The sequence below is a fragment of the Cyrtonyx montezumae genome, unplaced genomic scaffold (genome assembly GCF_038088225.1).
Source record: "Cyrtonyx montezumae isolate F1298 unplaced genomic scaffold, pur_monq_1.0 scaffold_11, whole genome shotgun sequence".
In the NCBI taxonomy this organism is placed as follows: domain Eukaryota; kingdom Metazoa; phylum Chordata; class Aves; order Galliformes; family Odontophoridae; genus Cyrtonyx; species Cyrtonyx montezumae.
In genome coordinates this window covers 2,117,083-2,142,371 of record NW_027071837.1, presented here as the reverse complement: position 1 = coordinate 2,142,371, position 25,289 = coordinate 2,117,083, and the positions used below count along the sequence as shown (strand labels likewise).

The window sequence follows — 25,289 nt, the reverse complement described above, 5'->3', positions numbered from 1 at the left end:
ATCTGTGTGTGCCCTAAGCTCAGTCGTTGGCGTTTTGTGGAAGCAGCCAAGTGCTGTGTGTTTGTTGTGGGAGCTTGCATTCCTTTCAACAGGAGAAGCTTCTTAGCTATGCTGAGGAAGTAGCAACACTGATTCTTTACAAAGTGTTACTGCTGCCCAGCAGATCTCTCCAGGCAGGTATCAGCCATCTCTTTATGCTGCTCTTTGGTACAGTCCCTGTGCAGCTTTGCTTTGCTGCTTGATTAGCAGCTGCACGTTGTCCTGCAGAATGAGACATTCTAAACAACACCTGTTTGGTCAGCAGTTAATGGTGGTAAGAGTAGATCTGCTCTTGAAATACACCCTAGGAGTGACTTTTCTAAGCAGTAACAAAAAACCCCAAACTTGATGGATTTATGTGACTTCATTAAGAAATATTCAGTTTTCTTTATCGTTTGAAATGAACCTCTTTTTCCAGAGGGAGCCACCAGACATGCGAATGGGGCAGATGGGTATGGGAGGTAAGTGTGGTGTGATTTACTTTGTTGTTGTTGATATTTTTGGTGTGTGTGGCTCTCTTTATTGCATGTTTATTCCCTTCTCTAGGAAATCCACCATTTTTGAGTGGTCTTGTCTTATTGTTCCTTACTTGGAGAGAATTGCTGTGACAGTTTCTAAATTTAGTGACAGGAAGCAATCACGTTACGGGAGATACAGCAAAAATTGGGTATGAGGCTGTACTGTGCATATGGAAGGTCAGTAAGCAGAAGGCTTGATTGAAATTGCTCTCAGACCCATATATGAATGGGAAATTTGCTCTGATTAAGTAAGTGGTGCAGTGTGTACTGACTTGCCCTTGATCTCAGGTGGTAATCTCAGTTACATTTTCCAATATTTTGACTACGTGAGCTGGACTTCCAGGCCATGTGCACAGGAGTGGTGGTTCATGAGAATGGTGACTGTTAGGATTTGCTGTAGTTTCAGATAATAGTGGAATGCAAAACCACTTTCTCTTGACCTAATAGTGTGCTGCTCTTCAATGAATTAGGACTCTGTCCCTGCATCTGACACTGCAGGGAGCTTATGTGGTGCTTTGTGCTTTTGGGGCAGTGAGTATACCCCAGCTTCCTCTGTGTTTGCCAGGAATATTCTTTGTTTTTTTTCTTCCAGGTACCATTGGCATGAACAATAGAGGATCTATGGGTGGTACCAATGTCCCTGCTGCTGCACCTCCTGCAGCAGGTCCTGGGGCTATGATCCCTGATGGAGCCATGGGAATGGTAATGGATCTCCATCTGCTTTTTGTGCACGCTTTATAAATGTACATGTTGTTTCTGTTGTTAAGCATTGTGCTTTGGAGGCTTGTTGCTCCCCCTCCCCTCAGAGCCAAATCTCCCTGCTGCTCAGATCTACTGGTTCATCTTGCCTTGCTATTTGTTGGTAGAGGATTTAACCACATCATCCTTTTTTTGAAGATAGCTAGAAGGACTTTAGCAATGGTATGTGGTTATTTTGTAAATGGCTTATTGGGAAGCACTCTGAGAGTGCTAAATTTCCATGGGAGTGCAGGAAGAATGCTTTTGAGAGCAGCATCTGACCCTAAGGGGCACTGAGATACTACTGAGATAAAATGAGAAGGCTGGTTATTTAGACAGGAAGTATGGTTGCTGCTTTAGTAGTTCAGATGGTGAGTGGTAACTGCACATGTTCTGTCTTGTTACAAATGTGAGGTAAAGCACTGCTTTGCTCTGGAGGAGCTGCTGGAGGTGTCAGGTTTAATGTGGGAACCAGTGAGCTCAGGGTCTGCAGTTATTGCGAGTGCTGCCTTGTTAAGGTGAAGGGACTGAACTGCTTGTGGTGATTTGGTTGTTATATGAGAATAATGCTGTGATGGTCCATGTCTGCAGCTTGCAGCTTTGGGAGGATCCTTATTTGGCAAGTGAAGTTTGGTCTAGTAAAGCAGTTTATGTGGGTGTGGGGATGACCTGGTGGCTGCACTGGGGAGGAAGGATAGCGCTCAGGGATTGGAGCTTTGGTGGTATGCATTTCAGGCTTTACTGCAGAGCTTTCCAGCAGGTAATTGCTTTGGTGGCATCTGTCACTCCTGTCCTTCAGGCTGAGTCCTCGTGCAGGGCAGCTCTTGCAGTCAGCGTTCATTCGTCTCGAGCAGTTCGTTAATACTTGATCTAATTGAAAAAAGAAAAGGGAAACAAAAGCAGTGGAAAATGAGTTCAGATCAGTGTGAGCACCCAGACCAAGAAGCTGTTTTTCCAGTGGTCAGAAAGATGTGTAGTTTTTAGGGAGCTGCTTGTCCTGCCCGGGTGCTTAGTTGGAGTTACTGAGTCAGCGCAGTCTGGTCTCTATTCAGGTAGCAGCACTTGCTTTACTCGTTGCTTCAGCTGGATGGTGGCTGCAGAATCCTTCCCTCTGCTGTGCCCTGCAGGACAAGTACACGCTGCTCAGAGTCCTCCATCTGTGAGGAGGGGGACGTGGTGGGAAGTGTTCGTGTGGAAAGCCTTCCCTGCGCTGCCAGCAGAGTAACACGTGTCCCCAGAGGGGCTGTGCAGTCCTTGTCCTTGGGTGTTTTTTAGAGCAGATGGGCTGAAACTGTGTCTGACCTCATCTGCTCTCCAAGCTGAGCAAACCTTTGGTCTTCTCCCTGCTGGAAGGAAGAGGTTGTGTGGTAGCACTGCCTTAACTGGGAGATGGCAGAGCTTGAGGGACGGGAATAGCAGGGTGTGGCCAAGCCACAGGATCAGTATTTCAGACTTACCTTGGGTCTGTGGTATCGTCAGTGTCAGGGTGGTGATTGTGCTGGGTCGGCAGTGTGCTGCTCCATTTACACTCTGGGTGAGGAGAATATCCAGTGCCCCGGACTCCAGAGTGGGTGGGGAGGGCCTGCAGTGCTTAACTGTAATCACGGTCCCCTGGGTCCGGTTTTGAGGTTAGTTTTGGTGGGTGGGGGTACTTTTATACTGAGGTAAAGTGGAATTGCGGGATTCGGAGGGGATCGGGATCCCTTGGGATGACTTCTCACCGCTGTCTGTTCTTCCCTGTTTCCCTTCTTGGCCGCAGACTCCGCCGCCGCCCGCAGAGCGCTTCGGCCAGGGCAGCACGATGGAAGGACTGGGAGCCATGGGAGGGAACCCGCCCTCCTTCAACCGGGGGAACCCGGGGGGGGAATTCGGCCCTAACAAACGTCGCAGATACTGACGGATGGAGCTGCCCCCTGCACTTGCCCCGAAGAGGAGAGGAGTGTGGGCAGGCCACGCAGGGTTCTACTCAGGGGGGGGGGATCAGAATAGTCGATTAGGGCCTGCTTTGGTTAAGCCACTCTAGGACGAGGGGGAGTGCAGTCTGACTGGTAAACGTTTTTAGAGAATTTCATGTGGTGCATTCCTATAATTTCAATGTGAAAATGGATTCAGGGAGGCTGCCGTGGTTGGTCAGTGACGGTAACATCCGGCGAGGACCGCTCTGGGTTTGCAGTTTGCAGCCCGAGCCCCGGGATGGAGCTCCATCAGAGTGTGGTGCATCGTGGCACTTTGTTCTCTTTCTTCAGCATAGCACAGGGAAGGAGTGTCTGGAGAAGTAGGGCAGCATCTGGGTACTCTGCAGCTCCCGTGGTTCTGTGCATTGATTTCGCTCCGAACGATCCATCGTAGGGTGAATGGGAGAGATTTTTACTTTCATTTTTTTTTCCCAATTTTGTTTTTCTTTTTCCTCCTAACTTGTAGTTCCTCTTCTGATCTGGACCATCTGTTTCTTTCAAGTAGTTGACCGTCACGTGCAGCCCGAGCAGTGGGGAGGAGGAGTTTTTTGATAACGTGTTGTATCGCTGTTTATTTTTACTGGTAGTAAAGTACAATCTATTGGACAAAGATACTGTATCTCATGCTGAAGATTTAACTGAAACCAATGTTTGTATAACCTTAACCTTGCCTGTCCTTTGTGTAGAAGTACTGCGGGATTTTTCATTTAGCGTAAACTGTTTGAACACAAGCTGTAATTGTCCCACTAACAAGTTCGAGTTTGTCTGAGGAATGTTACAGGAATGCATTATTAAAGTGGATTTTAAGCCTTTTTCATCTGCTGTGCTGCCTCTTCTGTTTTTGGGGATGGGATTTGCTTTAATGTGTGTACGGAGTGGAGCACTGAGCGCGGCGCTCAGCGTGTGCTGTGTGGGGCTGAGCTGGTGCAGGGCTGTCTGCAGCACTCTGAGCTCAGGGCAGGAGGCTGAGGCGTGGTAATGCAGGAGGGAATGTGCAGGGCCGGGAATCCTCTCTGCCCTCATGTTCCTGCATTGGAGCCCTTGAGCTGAGACTGGAAGGGGGAGGGGGGGGATTAGGAGGAGATCTAGATGGGGCAGTGAGGAAGAGCTGCAGCCTGGGAGCGTAAGGAGCTGCCTTACAGACTGAATGGGAACGGTGGCAGCAGTTCTTGGATGTTTCCAAGGCAACAGCTTGTGAAAGTTAAGGTTTGGCCTGCAGGGGTGAAGCAGTTGTTCTGGAGGCTTTCACCGGTTTACACCTGGCACGTGATTGGTTGTAATTAACCTGTAATTGCATGATTGATAAACGATTGGAGAGCGACTACGACTGCTGCTCTCGTTTCCTTTGCCTGTTCCCGTGTTGGACAGCAGCAGTGTGAGCAGCTGGCACGCTCGGGTGATACAGCACGAAGTGGCACTTCTGAGAGGGGCTGTGCTTCACCTGCAGGGGCACTGTGAGGAGCTGGGTGATGCTTTTCCTCCTGCCCTATTGAATCCAGTAGCTCTCCACGTGGTGAGATCCCCAAAAACGTGGCTGGGATGGCTCTTGTGGACTGGCTGCTCCTGTCTGCTTGCTAGCAGGCTTTCCCTAAGGCAGAGTGGCTGAGAAGAAGGTATTCTGATCCCAAATAGCATAAAGGAGCTGTGAAATTCCACCCAGCTGTGTGTATTGTCTCTTTGTCTCAGTGTTCTGTCCCTTGTTCAGCTGCTTTGGCAGTGAGTAGTGCTTAGAGAAGCTGCTGCCCCGGGGGAGGGCAGAGCTCAAGTATCTAGGTGCTGCCCTCGGGTAAGGGCAGGCAGGTTACTGCCTTGCTATGGGAGGAGAGGGACACCACAGCGAGGGGATTTCGTGCTGCTCAGGGTTCATCCAACAAAACAGGTTTCAGGTGGAAACGGAGGAACAAAAAGGAAAGGGAAAACTAAAGCCGTGCAGAGTGAGTGCAAGAAGGAGCTGCTCTTCCTTGCTCACGAAGGAGACTGAAAACGTGCAACTGAGGATCTGGGAAGGGATTGATAAAGGAGTCCTTTATTGCTGCCAGAGCTGCTGAAGCAGTGCAGCTGAGCAGAAGCTTCTTACTCTGCATGCATTAGGCTTTACCTAATGAACTGCCTTCACAACTCCAGAGAAGGTGTGTTTCCCGTGGCCCCGCTGAAAGCAGCCACCATTCCCCTTCTTTTTCTCTCCTGTTTGCAGTTCAGGTGCCCCACGTGTGGCAGAGCAGGCTGAAAGAGGAAAGCAGAGCAGCTCAGAGCTGCACCTTTGAAGCCCCCTCCCCTCATTGCACATGGCCACTGTGCTCACAGTGATGCTCACAGTGGCTGCACTTCAGGGCAGCAGCACCCTCCAAAGGAAGGCTGCGAACCCACGGGAGCTGGGGCTGCTGCAGGTTGTGCTGCTGGGTGTCAGCTGAGGGCGAGGACACTCAATCTTCAGGGCAGACTGCTCTCACTTCTTCCTGGGCCGGCTCCTACTAAGGGCTGTGCTTTGTTGTCCATGTGAGTGAGCACTGGAGTAAAGCAGCAGCTCATCTCCGAGGGGGCAGAGCGAGAATACAGTGAGAAACTCAGCACCAGTAGTAGTGGATGCTCACCCAGTGAGCCCAGAGGTGCCAGCCCAGCTGCAGGAGGACGGCACTCACAGCTGGAGAGACGAAGCGTGCCCACAGATCCCGAGGTTTCTCCTTTGTGTCACACCACTGCCTCGAGAGGCCACATTTGCTCTCATGCTCAGCACTCCGAGCTAAGAATCGGGGCCCGGAGCTGCAGTTCGCCGCTGTCGCTGAGCCCGCGCGGTGCGGGCGGAGCGGAGCGGTGCTTCTCTCCCCGGTTCCTGCGGGCACACGGGGCCGCTCCGCCGCCGCTCGGGAGCTCCTCTCGCCCTCTGCCCGCATCTCCCTGCCAGGACCTGCGAGGCGCTCAGCCCCGGCATCGCCTCGGCGTTTCCTCCGCGAAGTAACCCGAGCTCCTCATCCACGCTGGCACGGGGACGGCGACAGCTGCGGAAAGGACAGCGAGACCCGACACCCTATAGCAGCATAGCAGCACACGGCCCCGTGGCTGCGCGTTCCCTGCCGGGACCTCCGTGAGTTCCCGTCTGCCCCTCGCGTTCCCGTGCCCCGGGGCGCTCCGTTCCGCAGAGTGGGGTTTGCTGCACTGCGAAACACCCACGATACGTCTGTCTCTACGAACAGGAACAGCAGAAATAAACTTCGCTTTCAAATGTTTGGAGGAATTAAGTAAAAGCTTTCCTCTCAAGAGGACTTCCTGCTTGTAAGAGGAAATCTCAGGTCTCGGTGTGGGAGCAGGGAGCCCGAGTAAACCTCCCCAGGGTCTGGGGAGTCCACGTATCGTTCTGCACACTTCTTTAACGATGGTGCAGGCAGAGATAGCAGAGGGGGACAGATTCCTTCCCTGGGTTGCACAGGACCCTGCGCTGAGGATGCATGGGCCGTGTGCGCTGTGTGCCCCACGTGGTCCTGCGGAGACCAGTATGGGTTTCCCTCTACAAAGTCTCCCGAGGCAGGGAAACTTTCAGCTGCTTCTCTGAACGATCAATGAGCAGAGAGCGGTCCCTGCAGCAGCTCAGGGGTGGTGGTGCGGAGGGAGTCCCCGTGGTGGGATGCGGGCACTGGCAGAGCTCAGCTCACCCTGGGGGAGCTTCATTACTCACATCTCCTCTGCGGGGCAACTGCGTGAGCCGGAGCATGGGGGCAGGACAGGAATGCCTCTGCCGATAACGGCGGTGTCCCATCAGCTGCCGTGTCCATCTTTGGCAGGCTCTCCGGTTACCGGCCACCTCCTCCAGCTGCCTCCAAAGATAGGCAAAGCCACGTCCCGGCGCCTGTGCTGGAAACTACGGGGAAAACAGAAGGGGAACCGCGGGACAGGGATGAGATTGATGGGATTTCTGTTGCAGTGAAGGGCACTGTGTTCCTGCCTGAGCCATGGCACTGCTGTGCTACAACAAGGGCTGCGGGCAGAGGTTTGATCCTGAGCACAACTCCGAGGGTAAGTACGTTCCTCTGCCTCACACCGACGTGCGCTGGGGTGCCTGATGTGTTCCTGCTCTGTGGCCTCAGCTGCTGTGTGCCGGCCCTGTGGCTGCCAGGGGACAGGAGGTGGCTCAGGAGCTGCCGGGCAGCACAGGCAGCTCGCAGGCAGGACTGCCCTTCCCGAAAGGCTCTGCGTGCTTTCCTCTCTTCAGATTCCTGCCTGTATCACCCGGGCGTCCCCATCTTCCACGATGCCCTGAAGGTGAGCAGGACTGCAGCTTTGGGTTGGGACTTTGTGCCCGGTGTGATCACCCACCCCAATCATTTCGTCTTCCCCCGGTGCCCAGGGCTGGTCTTGCTGCAAGAAGCGCACCACGGACTTCTCTGAGTTCCTCTCCATTAAGGTGAGTGAGTGGCACTGCTGGCTCCCTGCCTGCTCCTGGGTGCTGCCTCCTGGAGAACGGTGTCACAGCAGCTGGGACTCCCCATCATGCAGCACTTCCCCTGCATGCCAGCACAGCTGTGGTATCTGAGCAGCGCTGGGGGCAAGAGGAGGCCCAGGGAGGGGCAGGAGGCTCCTGCTGCCCCTTGGCTGCAGTGTGCCAGAGCTGAGGCCTTCCTGCTGTGGTTCTGGTGAAGCTGCACATGGTACTGTGACCAGGAATCCCTGCGAACACAGAAATAGGGTTTGGGAGCAGGTTAGAAAGAGAAAAATGGGTATGAGGATTGTCTCTGTTGCTCAGGGATGCACAAAGGGGTTTCACAGCAAGGAGAAGCCTCCTGAGCCTTCCCAAGAGGAGACCTCAGACAAGCCAAAGGCCAAGCCAGCAGCAGAGATCATCGTCCAAGGACCAAAATCAGCTGAGAAGATGCAGAAGGAAAGACCAAGGTGAGGGAGGCTCAGCACACAGCACTGCTTGGCCATGCTGCTGTTGTGCTGAGGAGAGGCAGCACCACTTACACTGCAAAAAACAGACACCCACTCATCCTTCGTTGCTGTTGTTTTCCAGCTCTGATGAGCCACGACAACTGCTGCCAATCAAAGTATCTAGATCTCTCGAGCAGGCACTGGAGAAACTGAGCCTGTCTCCCAACAGCAAGGAGCCCAAGGGCGACTGTGCAGGTAGCCATGAGCTGATGGCCATCAGCAGGTCTTGCCTGGAGCAGGGGCTGCAGGGAGGGCTCGGGGTACGCAGGGTGTGTCCCTGAGCAAAGCTGTGCTGTCCTCACAGGGGACACAGCTGCCCAGGTGAGAGCTGGCACCACCTGCAAGAACTCAGCCTGCAAGGCGGTGAGTACCAGTGCTGCTCCCCTTCCCTGAGCACAGGGCAGGGTGCAGGGCAGGGGGACGTGGCTGCCCCTGCCGACTTCAGGCCACATTCCTCCAAGAGGCGTCTGAATTCCTGGATTAGTGGTACCCCCGTGTTTCACTTCTGCTAATTGCTTGCAGCGGCGTACAGCACGTAACCAGGACCTTTGTTTTGAAAATGGGCATGGAATAATTGCTGCCTGCTTTTAATCCTGAAGCGTGGCCCACGTTCTGTCTTGCCCTAAAGCCGCCCCATGCAGGACGGTCTGACGCCATCAAAGTGCTAGAGGGAGGCCAGCATGCTTGGAAAGAAGCAGAGAGGGAAGCAAGCAAAGAGAGGAGGGAGGTGGATAAGGACATGGGACTGGCACACTCTGGGAAGGAGAAGTGACAGGACAGCCAAGCATCCCTCTCATCTCTAAGGGAGTCCTGCAGTGCCCAAAGCACTGTGCTGCTGGCCTGCCCCACTCTGTGCTGTGCAGGGGGGTGGCAAACAATGGGGTGCTGCGGTGGGGATGTGTGCTGGCAGAAGCTGGATGCTGCTGGCAGGGAGCAGGGGCTGGCACCAGCCATGTCCTCTCAGACACCGCACTCTGGTGAAGGGGTGACCGTGGGCACTGCCACAGGAATGGGCAGGAGCCCAGCTGTGCTGCCATGCCACGCTGGAGGCACAGCCAAAGCTGGCCTCTGCTTTTTGCCCACAGATCTACCAGGGCACAGAGAGCAACACAGAGGTTTGTACTTTCCACCCTGGTGTTCCTGTCTTCCACGAGGGGTAAGAAACCGTCCTTTAGTAGGGAGCAAGCTCACCCTACCACAGGCTGGAAGCGCTCTGCGCAGTCCCGTCCCTGCGGGCTCCAGCTCCCAGCTCAGGCAGCCCTGCTCCCTCCAGGATGAAGTACTGGAGCTGCTGTGGGATAAGAACGACGGACTTCAGTGCCTTCCTGGAGCAGCCGGGCTGCAGCACGGGGCGGCACTGCTGGACGGGAAAGGCGGTAAGGGACGGGAAGCAGCAGAGGAGCTCCTGGGCAGGTGGCTGCCACCAGGAGAGCCCTTATCGGCACTCCAGTTGTGATCATTCCCCTCTTCTGCATTAATATCTAATTTTCTTAATTATCATAATCGCCCATGGATGTCTGGATCAGGGTTTGAATGCCAAATCTTCACTCATCTGTTGTTTAAAACACTGCCTCCTCATTCACACAACCTGTCAGCTCTCACGCCTGTAGCAAGCGTGCAATGGGAAGCTGGCGGAGAGCTGCCTCTGCCCCTGCTTCAGCACAGCCTACAGTGCTGCTGCACAGGAACAGGCAGCTGAGCACAGGAAAAGCCCTGCAAAAATCCCCTATAAGTTCTGGCAGATGTCTGCACACGGCTGCAGTTGCTTTGTTGTGCTTTTTTCGTTTTTTTTTTTTTTGTGAAGCTGTTGGTTTTTTTCTGCAGCTGCTTCAGATGGGGAACCTCCCCTGTGCTGTGACTGGGTGTTGTGGCAGGGCCGTGAGGGGAAGGTGCCAACTCACAACAGCGTGTGTGTGAGAGCTTCTCTTGGCTGGGAAAATTGCAACAAAACAGCCCAAGGCATCTCTGAAGGTGCACCATGTTCCTCCGAGCCCCCCCTCAGGGAGCAGGATGTTCTTTGTCCTGGGCAGAAAACACACTGGGGATGCAAGGGAGGCTGCTTTAACAGGGAGTCCTCTGTTGTCCCCACACAGTGAATTAACTGTGATGCTGGAGGGTGAATGTTTTGTGCAAATTGTTACCTGAATCAGGGGCTGGGATTCCTCCCTGCTGTTAACTTTGGCTGCCGTGGTGATGGCTGCAGTAGGGACTGTCTCCTGGTGAGGCTCAGAAATGCCTGGTGAGGCCAAACCTCTCCTTGAAAACATGCACGAGATGCGGGGCTTGCTCCTGCTCTGACACCACCCTCAGCCAGCACTCTGCAAAAGAGTCATTGAGAGAGCATCCTTCAGCACAAACGTCCCCTCCTCTGTCTCTGCACCGTGAGTTTCTCTCCCTGGCAGGACAAGAAGGCGGTGTCATGCAGACAGGACTGGCACCAGACCAGCAGCCAAGTGGTGGTGACAGTTTATGGCAAGAACCCTCTGCCCACTCTCAGCAGTGTGAAGGCCAACCGCACCGTGGTGAGTGGGGCTGGCAGAGCTGGCTGGGACACACAGCGTGCCCTGCCTTACGTGGCACTCATGTTGGTGACCAAGAGCCACGAGTTGGGTGGGTTGCTGGTACTCTTCAACCCCTGTTTGGTCAACAGCTGAGACTGGCACTCCCAGGACGTGCCCCCAGCAGCTTGGGGGCTGCAGCTGCCCAGCCACGCTGCCTCGGTGCTTTCAGCCTCAGCATGGGGCTTTGCAGACCTCCAGACCTTCAGTTGGTGGCAGAGGTGGACCCATGCCACAGGGATGGGGGTGAAAGGCAGCTGCTGAAGGGATCAGCAGGCTGTTAGAGTGCAGCTGGGATGTGGGAGGCATTACGGTGCTGGAAGGCAGCTGCACTGTCCGAGGAACAGCTCTGGAAGTGTTATGCTGACCACTAAGATACTTTTTTGTTGATCTTTCAGCTCGAAGTTCACGTCATCTTCGAAGGGAATAAGATTTTCCAGACAGAACTTGGTCTCTGGGGGGTAAGATCCTGTTTACTTTGATTTCCCTGCTCAGGAGCCTGCAGTCTGCACTGCTGGAGAAGATTTGCAGCCCCACACACAGGCTCTCAGTAAAGAAAATTATTCCCCGTGTCGTCTCAGGCTTTTGAAATAGCAGCAAAATGGTTGCTGCTACAATTTCTTCACAGTCCTTCCTGTGCATGCAGCACGAGGAAGACTTTAATTGCATTGTCATGCAGAAATGCTGTGACCCGTGGGACTCTGCTGCTCGCCGAGCACAGGCTGGCGTATCTGTGAAACAAACAGCCATTTCACAGTCCCTCCCTCGGTGTTATTTGCTGCCAGCTCCTGAAGCCCTGCAGAGAACACAGATCCATCGCTGCTGTTGCAGCAGAGAGGATTCGTTTATCTCCAGAGCTCCAGTTTTCTACAGCAGCAAAGGCTGATGGGGAAATCACGCTTTTCTCTATTGATCCTGTACGGGTAGCAATCCCCATGAGCCAGGACTGTGACAGGGCAGTGCCTGGCTGCTGTGCACCACCTGAAGCTCCGTGGCTGCTCTTTTAAACATTTCCTCAGTTCTGGCTCACTGCTGGGACTGCCTGAGAGCCAGGACACCCAGGCATGGGCGTGTGTAGCCAGCTCTGCGAGGGGGTTGTGAGCAGGGCTTTGTGATCAGCCTACATCGACTGGCCCTTGGCTGAGAGCAGGGCTGAGCGTGGCTGCTGGCTCTGCAGGCATTCTGGATTTGGTTCTCCACGGTGCTGGTTCAGCCCCTGCATTTTCAGAAGCCACGCAAAGGGCAAGGCTCACTCTCCAGTTTCTCAGCCACTTGCGGGCTGCGGAGGAGCAGCGAGGCTCATTCTCCTTCTTGCTTTCATTCCTGGTGCACTCTGCCCGTGTCCCCGCTGCAGCGGGCTGTGCTCCTGCCTGTTCCCCGCAGGAGGGGGCTGGAAGGGAGCGTGGCACACACTGTGCTGCACTGTTGAGGTGTGACACGTCGAGGCTCAGCCATGCACGGGCTCTCCTCCTGCTTTGCCTCCTCAGCAGGGGAGGGCTGCCCCGTTTGCTGCTCTGGCAGGACTCACACCACGAAGGGGAGGATGGATGCGTGCTCTCCCGCTCACATCCCCGCGCTCTGCCCTCTCTCCAGGTCATCGAGACAGAGAAGAGCTTTGTGAGCATGGTCCCCACCAAAGTGGAGATCACGCTCCGCAAAGCCAACCCCGGGGCCTGGGCCATGCTGGAGCACCCCCAGAGCAGGGCCAGCTCCCAGGGCGAGCCGGACAAGGCTGCAGCCAGCGCGGAGGAGCCCGAGGACGACTCGGATGACAGCCTGAGCTGGTCAGAGGAGGAGGACGAAGGGACGGAAGCATCGGCCAACAGCGCGGCTTCGGCGAGAGCTCTGCAAGAGCAAACCGAGCCCTGAGCAGCCCCGCGCCCACGAGGGGCAAGCAATAAAGTCATAAAGCGAAGGGCTGCACCGCGTCACGGGCGGACCGCCCCTCCGCCCCGCGCCCGCCGGGACAGCACCGCTCCGCCGGAGCGCCCCGCCCCCACCGGGCGCCCCCTGGCGGACACCGCCGGCGTAACATCGCGCGTGCGCGGTGCGCGTGCGCGCGGTGGGGTGCGGCCGCCTCGCGGGTTCACCGCCCCGGGAGCAGCGGCGCCGGCGGCGCGTGAGGTGAGCGGGGGGGGGGCGGCGGCGGCGGCTGCGCGGCCGTTCCTCGTCCGTTCTCCGCTTCGCGGCTCTGAGGCGGCGTGGGCGGGAGGGACCGAGGCCGTCCCGCCGCTCTGAGGGGGTTTCGGCCGAAGGGAAGCGGGGCGGGAGGCGGCACCGAGACGCGCGGCCCGGGGCGGTGCGTCCCCCCGCGCTGTATGTGTGTGTGTGTGTTGGGGGGGGTGCTCCGGCTGGTCGTTGTGTGCCGCTCCCGGAGGCGAAGCGCTTTCCCCGGCGGAGCTGCGGTGTTTCGGAGCGCGCTCTCCTCCGGCCCGGTTTCCTGCTGAGCGATGTACAGGAAGTGCGGACGGCCCCGCGCGCTGCTCCGCCGCTTCCCCCTTCCGCACGGCCGGGCCGGGCCGGGCCGGGTCGGGTCGGGTCGGGCCGGGCGGGGGCCCCGCAGCGATCCCGATGCGGTGCGAAGTGCGGCTCGGCTCGTTCCTCCCCAGGGCCGCGGAGGAGCGGTGACGCTCGGACCCCACGCGCGGAGCGGACGCGTCCCCGGCACGGCCCGCGGCGGCGGAGCGCTCGCTGGGCTCAGGTATTGTCTCGACAAAGGGCTGCGGAGCTCTTTCATGATGCGCTTCTCGGCTTTTCGTAACGTTCTGCAGCGAGGAGTCGAGGGCTCGACCTCAGGAAGCGCTACCTGATGTAGTCCCGTCCCCCCCCCCCCCCCCGCACCCGCGTTTAATTTGGTGTCCCTTTGTTCTTTCCGAAAGCGCCCGTGGGTACTCGGCGTCTGTTTATTGTTCATAAGCACTTGTGATTTCCGCTGTGTTTACTCTGAACACCAGCCTCGAAGTGCTTTTGTCCGTTTTGTGTACCCGCTGCTTGCAGCGCTCCGTGTGCCGGCTTGGTTGGGTGCAGGGCCCGAGCTTGCTTTTTGGGTCTAAAAATCTCAAGTTCTTTTCTATGCTATTCAGCTAGCAGTGGGCGTGAAGTGTTGTTGGCTAGTCTGTCACTGTTCAGTTGCACTCAAGTTTCTATAGGGAGCTTATGGTTGTGAGACATTATCGTGCCCTGGTGGCCAAGAAGACCAATGGGATCCTGGGCTGTGTTAAGGAGAGCGTGGCCAGCAGGTCCAGGGAGGTGATCCTCCCCCTCTGCCCTGCCCTGGTGAGGCCTCACCTGGAGCACTGTGTCCAGTTCTGGGCTCCCCGGTACAAAACAGACGGGGATCTGCTGGAAAGAGTCCAGGGGAGGGCACAGAGATGATAAAGGACGTGGAACATCTCCCTTATGAGGAATGGCTGAGAGAGCTGGGGCTGTTCAGCCTTGAGGAAAGAAGGCTCAGAGGGGATCTGATCCACGTCTGTCAATATCTGAGGAGCAGGAGGCAAAGGGATGAGGAAGGACTCTTCTCAGCAGTGTGTGGCCATAGGATGAGGGGAAATGGCCACAAACTGAAGCATAGGAAGTTCTGCACTGATGTGCATGGGAACTTCTTCCCAGTGCAGTGACGGAGCACTGGAGCTGCACACAGAGGTGGTGGATCTCCTTCTCTGGAGATGTTCAGGACCCACCTGGACACTGACCTGTGCAACCTGGGCTGGGAGCTGCTTTGGCAGGGGGTTGGACTCCATGATCTCCGGAGGTCCCTTCCAACCCCTACACTTCTGTGGTTTGTTGTTTTTGTTTTTGAGCTGTTTCCATTAAAGAAAGGAGCTTTGAAGTATTCTTCATCAGTGGAACCTTATGGAAATGTTGGAATGAAGTCTGTGGTTTGCAATTAGCAGGAACAAAGCGAACGTGCAGTCTGATTTGCTTACGTGATGAGGTTGTGATTCTTCCACGTTGCTAAGTGTTTTCACCCTGTTTGGGGCCACGTGTTAGAGAAGATTCACATCTGTAAGAGCATTTGATTGCCTTGCTTTACAGCCCTGGGTGTGTAGATCTGGTGGACGGCTGAGGGGTCCCTTTGTGACTGGGAACTTCCACTCGCTTTTTAGAAGCACAGTAGCTGATACAAACAAGAGTGGCAGGTGCTGCAGTATAAAATACACAGTTTCTGTATGCTTTAACTTGTGTCTTAGTTGTATCAAGGCTGTTTAAAGAGACTTCTGAAGGGTGTCACTGATTGAGCAAGGCCATTTTTTTTGTTTGCTTTACTTCCAAATTTGAGGAGAAAACAAAAGAGAATCAAGATGGTACGAGTGCTTTTTTTTTTTCTTTTTGAGGAAGAAGGCCAGATTTTCCCAGTAGACACATTTCCCCTCTGGTACAGCAGTGGCTTTCTTCCAACTTTTCAAAATAGAATGTTTAGACTGTCAGTGAACGCCAGGTGACAGAAGATGATAGGAAAGTAGACACTCTGATTTATTTAGTTATTTATTTTATTTTTTTCCACTTCAAATCAAAAAAAAAAAAACTTTAACTGGATTTGTTATTTATCCCACAGTGTGGTTAGTTCTTCTCCCAGTCTCCTCCAGAACATAGCTGGTCTCTGAGGTACTGCCTTTTTTCTTTTTTTAAGCCACCTGCTTTGAATAAATCTACAGAAGGTAGAAAGGACCATAAACTTCTCAGTTTTCATGAGCTGTGTGAAGGCAGCAGTCCTGGTCTTGTACCTTTATTGTGATCATCTTCCAAGCACTTTACAGTTTGTGTTTAAATATGTTCTGAAAGGTATTCATCACAAATCCATGCTTTTGCATGTGGCTAGGGGGAGGGGGGGGGGCAACCATTTTTCATACCCTGCAGCTTCTGATTATGGCAGGATGCATTTTGTTCTCAAGTACTGGGGATTTAGATATCTACAGATGTCCTAGTTTGCAGTTCCTGTGCAGCTGCACCTCAGCACAGTGTTATTTCACAGCTGTGCAGCTGTTTTACTAGCTTGTTTCAAATGGACTGCAGTCTTGGATTCACAGAACTTAAGCTTTTTGAGATTTGGTCTTACGGTGGTGAAGTTTGTATTGTAGGAGTAAGGATGTGTTGAGATTTGTGTGGCTGAGGTGCCCCAACAGCTCACGCAGAACAAAGTTGCAAGGTTTCCTCCACAGTTCCTTAAGAAATACTGATTGCGAAGCTTATACGAAAAGAAACAAGCAAAAACCAGCAGATACACCAATCCCAGCCTGATTTGACAGGGATATAGATCTTCAAAATGTTATGTGGAAGGTTTTGAGTAGTTTCTTTTGGCTCTGAAGCCTGTGTGTGTAAAGAAGAGGAAGGCCTTTACGGTGTCCACAATGAAGGAAGAAACAGTGATTAATGTGCCCTTGCAATCATCAGCAGTGCGTGCGTGGACATCAGCAATGTGAGTGTGGAACTGAACCTGAAAGTGCTGCAGAAAGCATGCTCCCTTGGTTCTGCTGCTCACAGAGCATGAAGCTCCAGCTCGTGGGCTGCAGGCTCCTGCTGCACTGCTGATATCCTTGCCTGGTTAATGTTTCCCCCTCTCTGTTTCTGCTCTGGCTGCTGTGCTGGGTGTACAGGTAAATGGGAGGACAGAAAGCAGTGTGAAAACTTTGAAAGGCATTCAGAAGTCCAAGTAGGTCATTCATTGCTGAAGCACTGGTCAGGGCATTAGGGATGAGATCTCCTATTTAGCCTTTTTTTTTTTCTTGGCACGCATGCTGAAAGTTTGGCACTTGTCCACTTGTTTGGTGCTCGCCTAAAACAATGGAGAGTAAACTGAGCTGTTATGGAATAGGAACACAGCCTTGATTAGGCTGCTGAAAGCCCCTTTATCCCTTCTGTCAGAGCGGGTGGCTAAGTCACAAATCTGAAATCTTTCAAACTCTTTTGCATGGGTGAGGATGGCAGGATGCAGTTAGAGCTGCCTTATCCTCCCAGTTCACTGTTGAAAGGTTCTCCCTGATTTCTCATGTGGGCAGCATGAATCATCTCCGATCTAGTTTGTGTTACTGGAAGATGAGCAATTAAGTTGTTTAGATTTCTGAACTTCTGCTTGCTCCTGATAACACAGTATCAGACTTGTGTGGCTGCAGAACAGGGAGGGATTGATCAAAGGTGATGGCTGAATAGAACAAAGCAGCTCAGAACAGGCGACTTCTGCTGAGCTCCGAGTGCTTTTCCTGCACGTGATTTGGCCAAAGTAGGGCCCATCTAAACTGGAAGGAGAAGTTGAAGACCTGACAAGCTCTATGAAAATGAGGTTACCAAAGAGCAATGATCAAAGTTAAAATGCACCCAGAAGAGGCATGGAGTGTTAACGTGGTGAGGGCAGAGGCATATCCTGCGAAGAAATAGCTCCCCATTTTGAGAATTTTTCAAAGTGCAGGAAGTGTAAAAAGCTCTAAGTCTAGAGAGCCCCAGAAGAGTTCAGGATCTTGTTTACTCTGTGCTGTCATTTTATTTTATTTTTTATTTTTCTCAGCAGAGAGGGAATTTCTTTCAGAAGTATTGGAGAGAAGCTCTGGAAGTTTTTTGTTCCCTGTAGACGTGTTTTGATGTAGCACGAAGGAGTTCAGTGGTTTCACTGATGCTGGCTGTGGGGAGGGGAAGGAGGAGCCCAGGGAGTGAATTTCCCCGGTGAGTGTCCCACGTTTCAGGAGCACGGGGTGATACCAGAGAAGGTGTAATTAGGGCAGAACAGGAGCAGCTCTGCAGACAATGCCTCAACATGCAGATTGAGATCTTGCACATTCCAGCGGAGGCACCAGGTGTGCAGACACAGAGCACGCTTTGCAGTGTCTTCTGAGAAGGAAACTAACCTGAACTAAAATGCCACTTTGGAAATCCAAAGGTGCTGATGGAGAAGAAAGAAAGAACTCATCTGTGTAGTTCTTACAGTGCTGCTCTGTGGAGTGGTGGATTTTAATGTTTGTTTTCTTGATTCCTTAAAAATGATTCCCATTCTACCGTAACTGTTCCAACTGTTCATGTTCTGATGATCTCCTGCCTAAGCTGTAATCAAAGTGTGTTCTCTGGCATGGCGAAGCAACCAGAATTACTTCTCTCACTACTTTGGACTTTCTATTGACTCCTTTCCCTTGCCAAGTAACCTTTAAACTTCACTTTGAAGCTTGTGCCTAGCTTTCTATATCCTGAGCCTCGCTTTTGATGTGTTCATCTCTATTTTCCCCCCTTTATTTCTTCTTTCAATTCTTTTTTTTTTTTTACACATTGTACGTGGAATTTCACTCTTTATTTTTTTTCCATGAAGTTATTTCTGAAGCTTGCAGCAAACAAACTAAACCACTTTTTCAGCTCCTGATGTTTATTGCTGATAACTGGCTGGGGATTCATTCTTTTTCCCCAACACGTATACTTACACTGGGGTGATGTGCAGTGCCAAGTTTGGAGGTGAACCTGAGAAATAAAGAAGTTATCCTCTCAGACTTAAACCTGCACTTCTCTCTGTTGTATGCTTTTATTGTTGTGCAAAGTGTGCACAAGCAGAAATACTTTCTGAACAGAGTGACTTGTGGACTTAATAGGAAAGGCTAGGGGGAGTGCTGCCTGCTTGATTGTGACTTAAACTAAAAAATCCTTTGTCTTCCATACGTAAACCTTTAACCAAGCTACACCTGCTCACAGCCTCCAGGGTTTCTGTAGGCTGTGATTTCCTTCTACATTTTCTTGTAAATAATTTCTCTGAATTCTGTATTTCATCACTAACTCCTGTACCTTGGTCTGCATTTGTTTCTCTGTTCTGCATAGGCCACACACGACTCCTTTCAGCTCAGAGGACCTGCTTGAAAGGAGCCCTGCAGGGACGCATACTTAAGAGCCCACAGGCTCTTTAATCATCTTTATGTAGTTCACACTTAGCATGATGCTTTGGCAAGTTTGCATGGAGTTACTTCCTGTTACAACAGTTGCTCTCCTGAAGTAGAAGTTCTAGTCAGGTAATCCAAGATATTGATGCTGCAAGAGCATTAATCCTCCCAGCTTCTTTGTTACCTTATGACTGCTTTCCAAACTGAGAGCTCCAATGACCCCTTAAATAAAGACCCAACAAAAATAATCTTTGAATTGAGAACATCTTAAATGAGAGAGAATCAAGCTATTCCATCTACCAACAACATGGGGTTATGTGACATTGGAGAGTATGAGTACATGAAGCCTGTGTTGTGTTTCACTACTGGTGCAGTGACCCTCTGGAGCATCAGTGCAGGTAGTGATGCAATTCTGGGCTGCCTTGCCTTCCTGCGAGGCACCCTGTTTGACATTAATAGGTGAGCCCTCCGGGGTGGATCGTGGTTTGTGTTTCAAAAAGAGCAAAGCAGCAATGGGGCTCCTCTGCTCTGTGCTTCATTCCACTGTGCCACCACTGCCTTGGCTGCACCAGAGCTGCTGGTACTGCTCGGTAAGGCAGATGGGATGGCAGGACTCCTCAGTGTTTGGGTTGCAGCTGAGAAGGCGGAGTGCTGCCTGGTGGGCAGGGATACAGGCCCAGGGGATGTCTGAGGGCTGTGATGGTGAGGACTGTGTCAGAGCAGGTCGTGGTCTGCCCTGCAGAGCAGAAGCAGAGTTTAGGATGGTGGGCTACAGCTGCATCGTTAGACACAGCAGTGTTAAGCATTCAGATACATCCCTTCTATTTCACAGTTCAGTAACACATAGACCCTCTGTGTTAAGAACAGTGTTCAACATATTAATGATAAAATTAAACATCTGTAATGCTTTCAGCAGTTTTATTTTAAAGAATTTCAACCTTGGGTTTTGCAAAATGCAACTCATGTTTTTAAGCCTCTAATTTGATAATTTTTCTTTTTTTTCTTCTAGCCCTGTTAAATGAAAATCTTGGTGCAGCTGGTCTGGAACAATATATGTGGTCCTGCTGTTGGCTTCTGCTGGTCAGTGCTATTTTTACTGATTACCATTTCAGATTGTGTGCATATTTCTTTACTTGTGACTGTAGCCTTGAAGTGAGGTGACCAATGTTTTTGATGTATGATGAAATGCACATGTATGCTTTTCTTCCAAAGCTCAGAGGTACCTACCAGATTGCATTTCAGGTAACTCGTGGTGTTTAAGAGGTTTCATTCCTGCCATTTTCAAAAAAGGAAAAACTGCTTCTCTGCCTTCCTCCTCCTTGCTCCTTCCAAATCCCACCACATATCCTGCTGAGCCTTTCTGGTGCAAGGCTGCACTGCTTCCCACAACCTATTGTTTTTCTTTAATAGCGAGTATGTACATATTGATACCTCCCTAAGCACTGTATGCTGTGGTAACCAAAGTCAGTATCACTCTCCTGAGTTGCCTGTTTCAGTGCCAAAGCTTAAGGCAGTTTATTTCCAGCTAGCACAGTGTGCTCCCAGTGGGAAGATAGCAGTATATAGATACAGACTTTGTCAGAAAGGACAGAGCTAGATTTAATGGTAACAAGCTGCTGATTTGTTTGGATGGTCTTGAAGGGGAGGTTGGAGGGAAGGAATTTTGTGATTGTTTTTTTTTTATTGGTGAAGTACTTGACTTGCTTATTTCTACGTGTTCCCTGCACAGTGTGGATGCTGTTGAAGCTGTGATTTTTCTGGAATGCACAATATATTTCCTCCCACTGTTTGTTTGTTTGAAGCAGCATATTTGGGGCTGGTTGTGAGTTGGGGATTACTGATAGTACCCCAAAGGCATTTGGGTGAGAAGGCAGATGCAAGTTCTTTCTTGCTCAGGCTAGCAGTGGAAGCTCCAGCACAGAAATGTGCAGCAAATGACTGTGCTTGTAGATCCATAATAACAAGTCCATGAAAATTCCTGTAAGAAATGCTAAGAATGGACTGAGTTTTAGGCTGTGTGCATTTAATGATGAAACCTACTCTTTACACTTCAGAAACAGGATAAGAAAACCTTTAAGCATTGCATAACTTCAGTAACGTTTCCTCAGCCTACCCAGGAAGGCTGTTTGATTGCTGATCTTTTGTACCATATGTTTTATTCTAACACTCTATTTAAGCTTTATTTTACTTCAAGCCTATTAAGTTCTGCTTGTTCTGTCACCAATTAGTGAGAATAATCTGTTCTTGGCTTCTTTAGAAAAATTCTTTATGTATACTAATCTGGATACCATTGCTTCTTTTATTTCTAAAAGCAGCTTTTCTTGTATATGCTGCTGTCTGAACCTTTCATCCTGAGTAATGTAGTTACCTCAGGTCTGATTGATTGTGAGTTGAGTGAATTATTGTAGTGAATAGTAACAGTGCAGCCCAGCAATCGATGTCTTGGCTTATTCCATCATTTTTGGACTTTTCTTTGTGATAAACTGTCTGGAAATAGAATTTGTAGGCAATAAATGTCAATTTGTAGTGCGTGTGGATGGACCCACTGCTGGCACCAGGGCCTGAGGCCACGCTCTGTTTCTGCTTGCAGGTACTTCCCAAAGACTTGTCCCTTTTGCCTGTGGGAAACTCTCTGGTCGTGAGGCAAGACTGTGGGAATTTGGCTAATTTCTACTTATGTGGTTGGAAAGCAGCCAGTTGTCACAGAGCTCTCAACTTGTTTCATCTCTGTTTCACTATTGTCTTCCTAACCTCTGAGCTCTTCGTTATGGACACTGAGCATGTCTGGCTGCGATAAGAAATCGTTAGCAATGTTAAAAACACTTGCAAAAGCATCTACTGAAAATGGCTTTCATTGGGTGTGCTTTACCTAACTTGTTTTCTTGCTTTGTGCAGGACTTTGTATCTGGGTAAAGAATGCAGACTATAAAGTGCGTAGTTGTTGGAGATGGCGCTGTGGGAAAAACTTGTCTTCTCATCAGCTATACCACCAATGCCTTCCCAGAAGAGTACATCCCTACTGTGTTTGACAACTATAGTGCCCAAATGACTGTTGATGGCCGGACAGTTAGCCTGAATCTCTGGGACACTGCAGGCCAGGAGGAGTACGACCGTCTGCGCACGCTCTCGTATCCTCAAACCAATGTCTTTGTCATCTGTTTCTCCATTGGCAGCCCGTCTTCCTATGCAAATGTGAGGCACAAGTGGCATCCTGAAGTTTCTCACCACTGTCCTAATGTTCCCATTCTTTTAGTGGGCACCAAGAGAGACTTGAGAAATGACCTGGAAACAGTTAAAAAGCTAAAAGAGCAAAGCTTGGCTCCCACTACCCCACAACAGGGGACTTCACTGGCTAAACAAATTGGAGCAGTCAAATATTTGGAGTGCTCAGCACTGAATCAGGAGGGCGTTCGGGAGGTGTTTGCTGAAGCTGTGCGTGCAGTTCTTTATCCTGTGACAAAGAAGAACACAAGAAAATGTGTCTTATTGTAGTTACCTCGGGTGATGGATGCTCAAAGTTGAATAGTGACTAGAATTTTGGAGGGCTTTTTAACGTGTTAAATTGAAGATTTGCATCTTGCACTAACAGCTCTAAGCAGAAATGGTTTATGCAGAGAATATTCTTGCAGTCTTATTGCTTCAGGGAAACTGAAAGAAAACCAACTTTTTTCCAGTGGAGAGGTCAAATATAAACGTAATTTCTGAAGTCCCAGGTTCCAGCTTCTCCAGGGATCACTTGGCTTCTGTTCTTATTTAGTGGAGAAAAACAAAGGAAGGGACTTCTCCAAAGCCTGACTTATTTGCCTTATAGCCACCAGTTGCTAGATTTGCTGAAAAGCACAAGTTCTGATAACTTTGCTTTAAGTCTAGGTGCTGTTTCTCCCATCTCTTATTTACAGATCAAACTGGCTTTACAAATAGAAGTCTGGTTGTGCATTTGTTGTAATCTGCCAATTCAGAGCCTGAAAACGATTTGTTTACATACAGAAATGCCAGAAATATTACTGAGATTCACCTTAAAGCTAACTGTGATCATTTATTGTATGAAAAGTTAGCAGAGATCGAATCCAATAAGCAAGACCTAGGGAATGCCTGCAATTATTTTGTTAATAGAAGCAAATTCCTATCGTAAGGAACTTAGGATAATGATGAATCACTCAAATGAGTGATTTTAGTGCTGTTGAAATGGAGAGGTGGAAGAGTAGATTAGGTGCAAGTCTTCTGTAATCTCCTAAACCAAGTTAAGGTTTTATTTCACTCTTCAGAGAGGCTTTACACCCTGAGAATAAACTTAAAATCACCTTCCTGGGCTGACTGAGATAGTTGAGGTGACACTTATTCTCTGAGTTTTTTCATTGTGATCCTGCTCTCCCCTTTTGACTCCCAGAGACTTGGGTAGAAACCCATTTGTTGTTCTTGAAGAGTTAATTGTTTCACTTTTATCTCCTTGGAGTCACCACCTGACATCTCACAGCAAATTTCCGTGGTGTTTGTTTTTTTTCCTTGGAGATCATTGACAGAAAATGTGGAGGTTCTGTTTACAGGAAACAGAAACATTTGTTTCTTCTGATGGTTTCAGTTAAGTTTGCCATGGTTAGTCAGTCACTGGATAGATTTACGTGGGTGATTTTTTCCCCCCTTTGGGTAACCAGTTAGTATAAACTGTTTTAACAGAAGTTCTATTTATGTACTTTTTTAACTTTCTCTAGCAGCTCCAGTGAGTGGCAGCTGGCTGTTATTTTCAGGATGTACACTGTTATTTGTGTGTGATTCTGGGACCAGCTGAAGAGTGAGTGCATGAAAACCTTCTTTAGTCATAACCTTAGAGCTTGGTGGCATGAAAGCAGCATGCTTCAAGGATGCTTTGTATGAAACCAATGGTGCTGGACTGGGCTTTGTTGTCTGAGGTTGACAGTACTGTCTTTGTCCAGATGCAGCCTCGATTGGTCATTCAGAACTTGCTTCCGTGTGATTCTCACACGTGCAAAACTGTACTGTGTATACCCTGGGCAGAAAAAACCTAATTTTAGCAAGAGAACAGGAAATATTATCAACAAGGTTATTAGGGATCTTGAGTTAATCTGACCTTGCTTTATCTGATGCCAAAAAACCCCCCAAAAACAAAACCCAAAAACCAACCAAACAAAACCCAAAACAAGGGGTGGATATGTTTGTATCTGTGCCCTTATTCCCCTCTCTGAAGAGGATGTGCCTTTCTTCAGCTGGTGTAACTAATGCTGACACTAACTGCAACTTTTGTGTATCTGATGTATGCTCGTACAAATACTGCTTCAGCAAACAGCATCCCATAGATAGCAACTGCAGTTAATCCAAACATATGTGGCTAGTAAAACACCACTGAGTTCCTAACATTGCCTGACTGTAGGCAGCACCCAAATGCCTATCATGAGTGAATGTTTGCAGAAACCTGGAGACTTCTGCATGCTTTTCTTCACCAGGTGCTGTTGCCTGGAATGTCTTTGCACCTTTTGCACTTGCAGAGGTGCTGTTCCAGATGTGGCTCTGCCTGCAGGCTGTGAGGGAGCAGGAGTAGACCCGTGAGGTGACCTCTACTCACCACGTTCTGCCTTGTCTTAGTAGTAGGCCTTTAGCGTGGGCTTGACTTGCTGGCAGCAATTAACCCTGTGCCTTGTAATGCAAGATAATTTTCTGTAGGTAAATTTCAGTAACTGAATAAATAGAGTTTATCATGTTTAAAATATATTTATTTAAGCCAGTGCACATGTTTTTGTAATGCAGGTCAGGCCTATATCATCAAACTAGTTACCCTGGTGCAAGCCCATAACCTTTGCTTAACTCAGATGTACTATAACAACTTTGTGATATGTTTTAACTGCTCTTAAATAGGCTTTTAATGTCAACAACAGGCACCTCTTTTTTGTTGTTGTTAATATATTATTATTTACGCAAAATTTGCAATTTTGTACTGAAGCTACTACTGTTTTTAAAAGTTTTGACTTTTATACGTACTGAAATCTCTTAGTTCTGCTATTCCTAACTGGATGGCAATAATTCTGCAGGTGAGGAGCCCTGCGAGCAGGGCTGGCTGCACACAGCCCGTTCCTGAGCAGCCGTCCTGGTGTTAACTGGAAGAGGGAATGGTGCGATGAGATCCTCCTGCTTAACCAATGCATTTCAGCAGATTGCATTCGTGATTCTACTCGAACGTTCTGTCCCCACCCAGATTACTAAATGAGAAGATTGCACAGCAGTCCTGAGGAGATTAACGCAACAGTGGTGGAACTGAGCAGAAAGTGAACTTTGAAACGACTTCAGAGGCTTTGTACGGATTTCAGAGTACCTCATCAGTGGTCCTTTAGGTGCCTTGCATTTCTGTGCCTTTCCGTCAGGGGCAAAGCTCCTGCTGCTTGACAGCTGCTTCATTCCAGCATCTCTTCTTCCTGAGTGACCCCAGGAGCTCACAGGTGCAGTGGGGCGTTCTCTCCGTTTACGATCCCTTTTTTTCCTCCCTCCAATTCTCGGTTTCATTGTCAGTAGTGCAGTGCTTCAGTCTGCAGTCCATTCCCTTCCTCTCACGTGTGTTATTTTCCTGTGGACAGTTGATGAGCGCTCTGCTGCCGGCGGCTCAGGGTTCCCCCACGTTAAGTCCTGGTGGTTTCCTGCGCCGTTCAAGATCTGTGTTCACCGTGTGGAAACGCTCTGAATGCCATCGCTCACCGAGGGCTCCTCGCG

At 50.4% G+C, this 25,289-nt stretch overlaps 3 protein-coding genes across 6 annotated transcripts in view; all 3 read left to right on the top strand.

Annotated features, from left to right (window-relative positions):
* The window catches only part of NONO (non-POU domain containing octamer binding), a 38,216-nt gene that overhangs the window by 8,955 nt on the left and 3,972 nt on the right, over positions 1 to 25,289 (top strand). For all 3 annotated transcript variants that reach the window (XM_065729342.1, XM_065729340.1, XM_065729343.1), the window contains exons 9-11: positions 458 to 500; positions 1,150 to 1,259; positions 3,055 to 3,434. In XM_065729342.1, the coding sequence (XP_065585414.1) occupies positions 458 to 500; positions 1,150 to 1,259; positions 3,055 to 3,192 (291 nt within the window). In that variant the 3' untranslated portion in view covers positions 3,193 to 3,434. The remainder of the gene's footprint in view (positions 1 to 457; positions 501 to 1,149; positions 1,260 to 3,054; positions 3,435 to 25,289) is intronic.
* Positions 7,082 to 12,629, top strand: ITGB1BP2 (integrin subunit beta 1 binding protein 2). The gene is made up of 11 exons (XM_065729347.1): positions 7,082 to 7,258; positions 7,455 to 7,504; positions 7,590 to 7,646; positions 7,986 to 8,131; positions 8,253 to 8,365; positions 8,475 to 8,533; positions 9,256 to 9,326; positions 9,444 to 9,546; positions 10,573 to 10,692; positions 11,127 to 11,189; positions 12,322 to 12,629. Exons 1-11 carry the CDS (start codon positions 7,195 to 7,197, stop codon positions 12,595 to 12,597), a joined length of 1,122 nt encoding a protein of 373 aa, XP_065585419.1. The 5' UTR covers positions 7,082 to 7,194; the 3' UTR covers positions 12,598 to 12,629.
* LOC136044198 (rho-related GTP-binding protein RhoG-like) lies at positions 12,791 to 25,072 on the top strand. 2 transcript variants are annotated; one of them, XM_065729351.1, is made up of 3 exons: positions 12,791 to 12,852; positions 19,585 to 19,655; positions 21,471 to 25,072. In XM_065729351.1, exon 3 carries the CDS (start codon positions 21,492 to 21,494, stop codon positions 22,065 to 22,067), a length of 576 nt encoding a protein of 191 aa, XP_065585423.1. In that variant the 5' UTR covers positions 12,791 to 12,852; positions 19,585 to 19,655; positions 21,471 to 21,491; the 3' UTR covers positions 22,068 to 25,072. The 2 variants fall into 2 exon arrangements, with proteins under 2 accessions (XP_065585423.1, XP_065585424.1); XM_065729352.1 differs by lacking the exon at positions 12,791 to 12,852 and adding an exon at positions 19,016 to 19,034.

Excerpts from the sequence above, each read along its gene's own strand:
- ITGB1BP2 (XM_065729347.1), top strand. The coding sequence starts at position 7,195 with ATGGCACTGCTGTGCTACAACAAGGGCTGCGGGCAGAGGTTTGATCCT. Across the intron at positions 7,505-7,589 it reads TCTTCCACGATGCCCTGAAG|GGCTGGTCTTGCTGCAAGAA; the intron begins GTGAGCAGGACT and ends CCCGGTGCCCAG. Across the intron at positions 8,132-8,252 it reads ATGCAGAAGGAAAGACCAAG|CTCTGATGAGCCACGACAAC; the intron begins GTGAGGGAGGCT and ends GTTGTTTTCCAG.
- LOC136044198 (XM_065729351.1), top strand. The coding sequence starts at position 21,492 with ATGCAGACTATAAAGTGCGTAGTTGTTGGAGATGGCGCTGTGGGAAAA.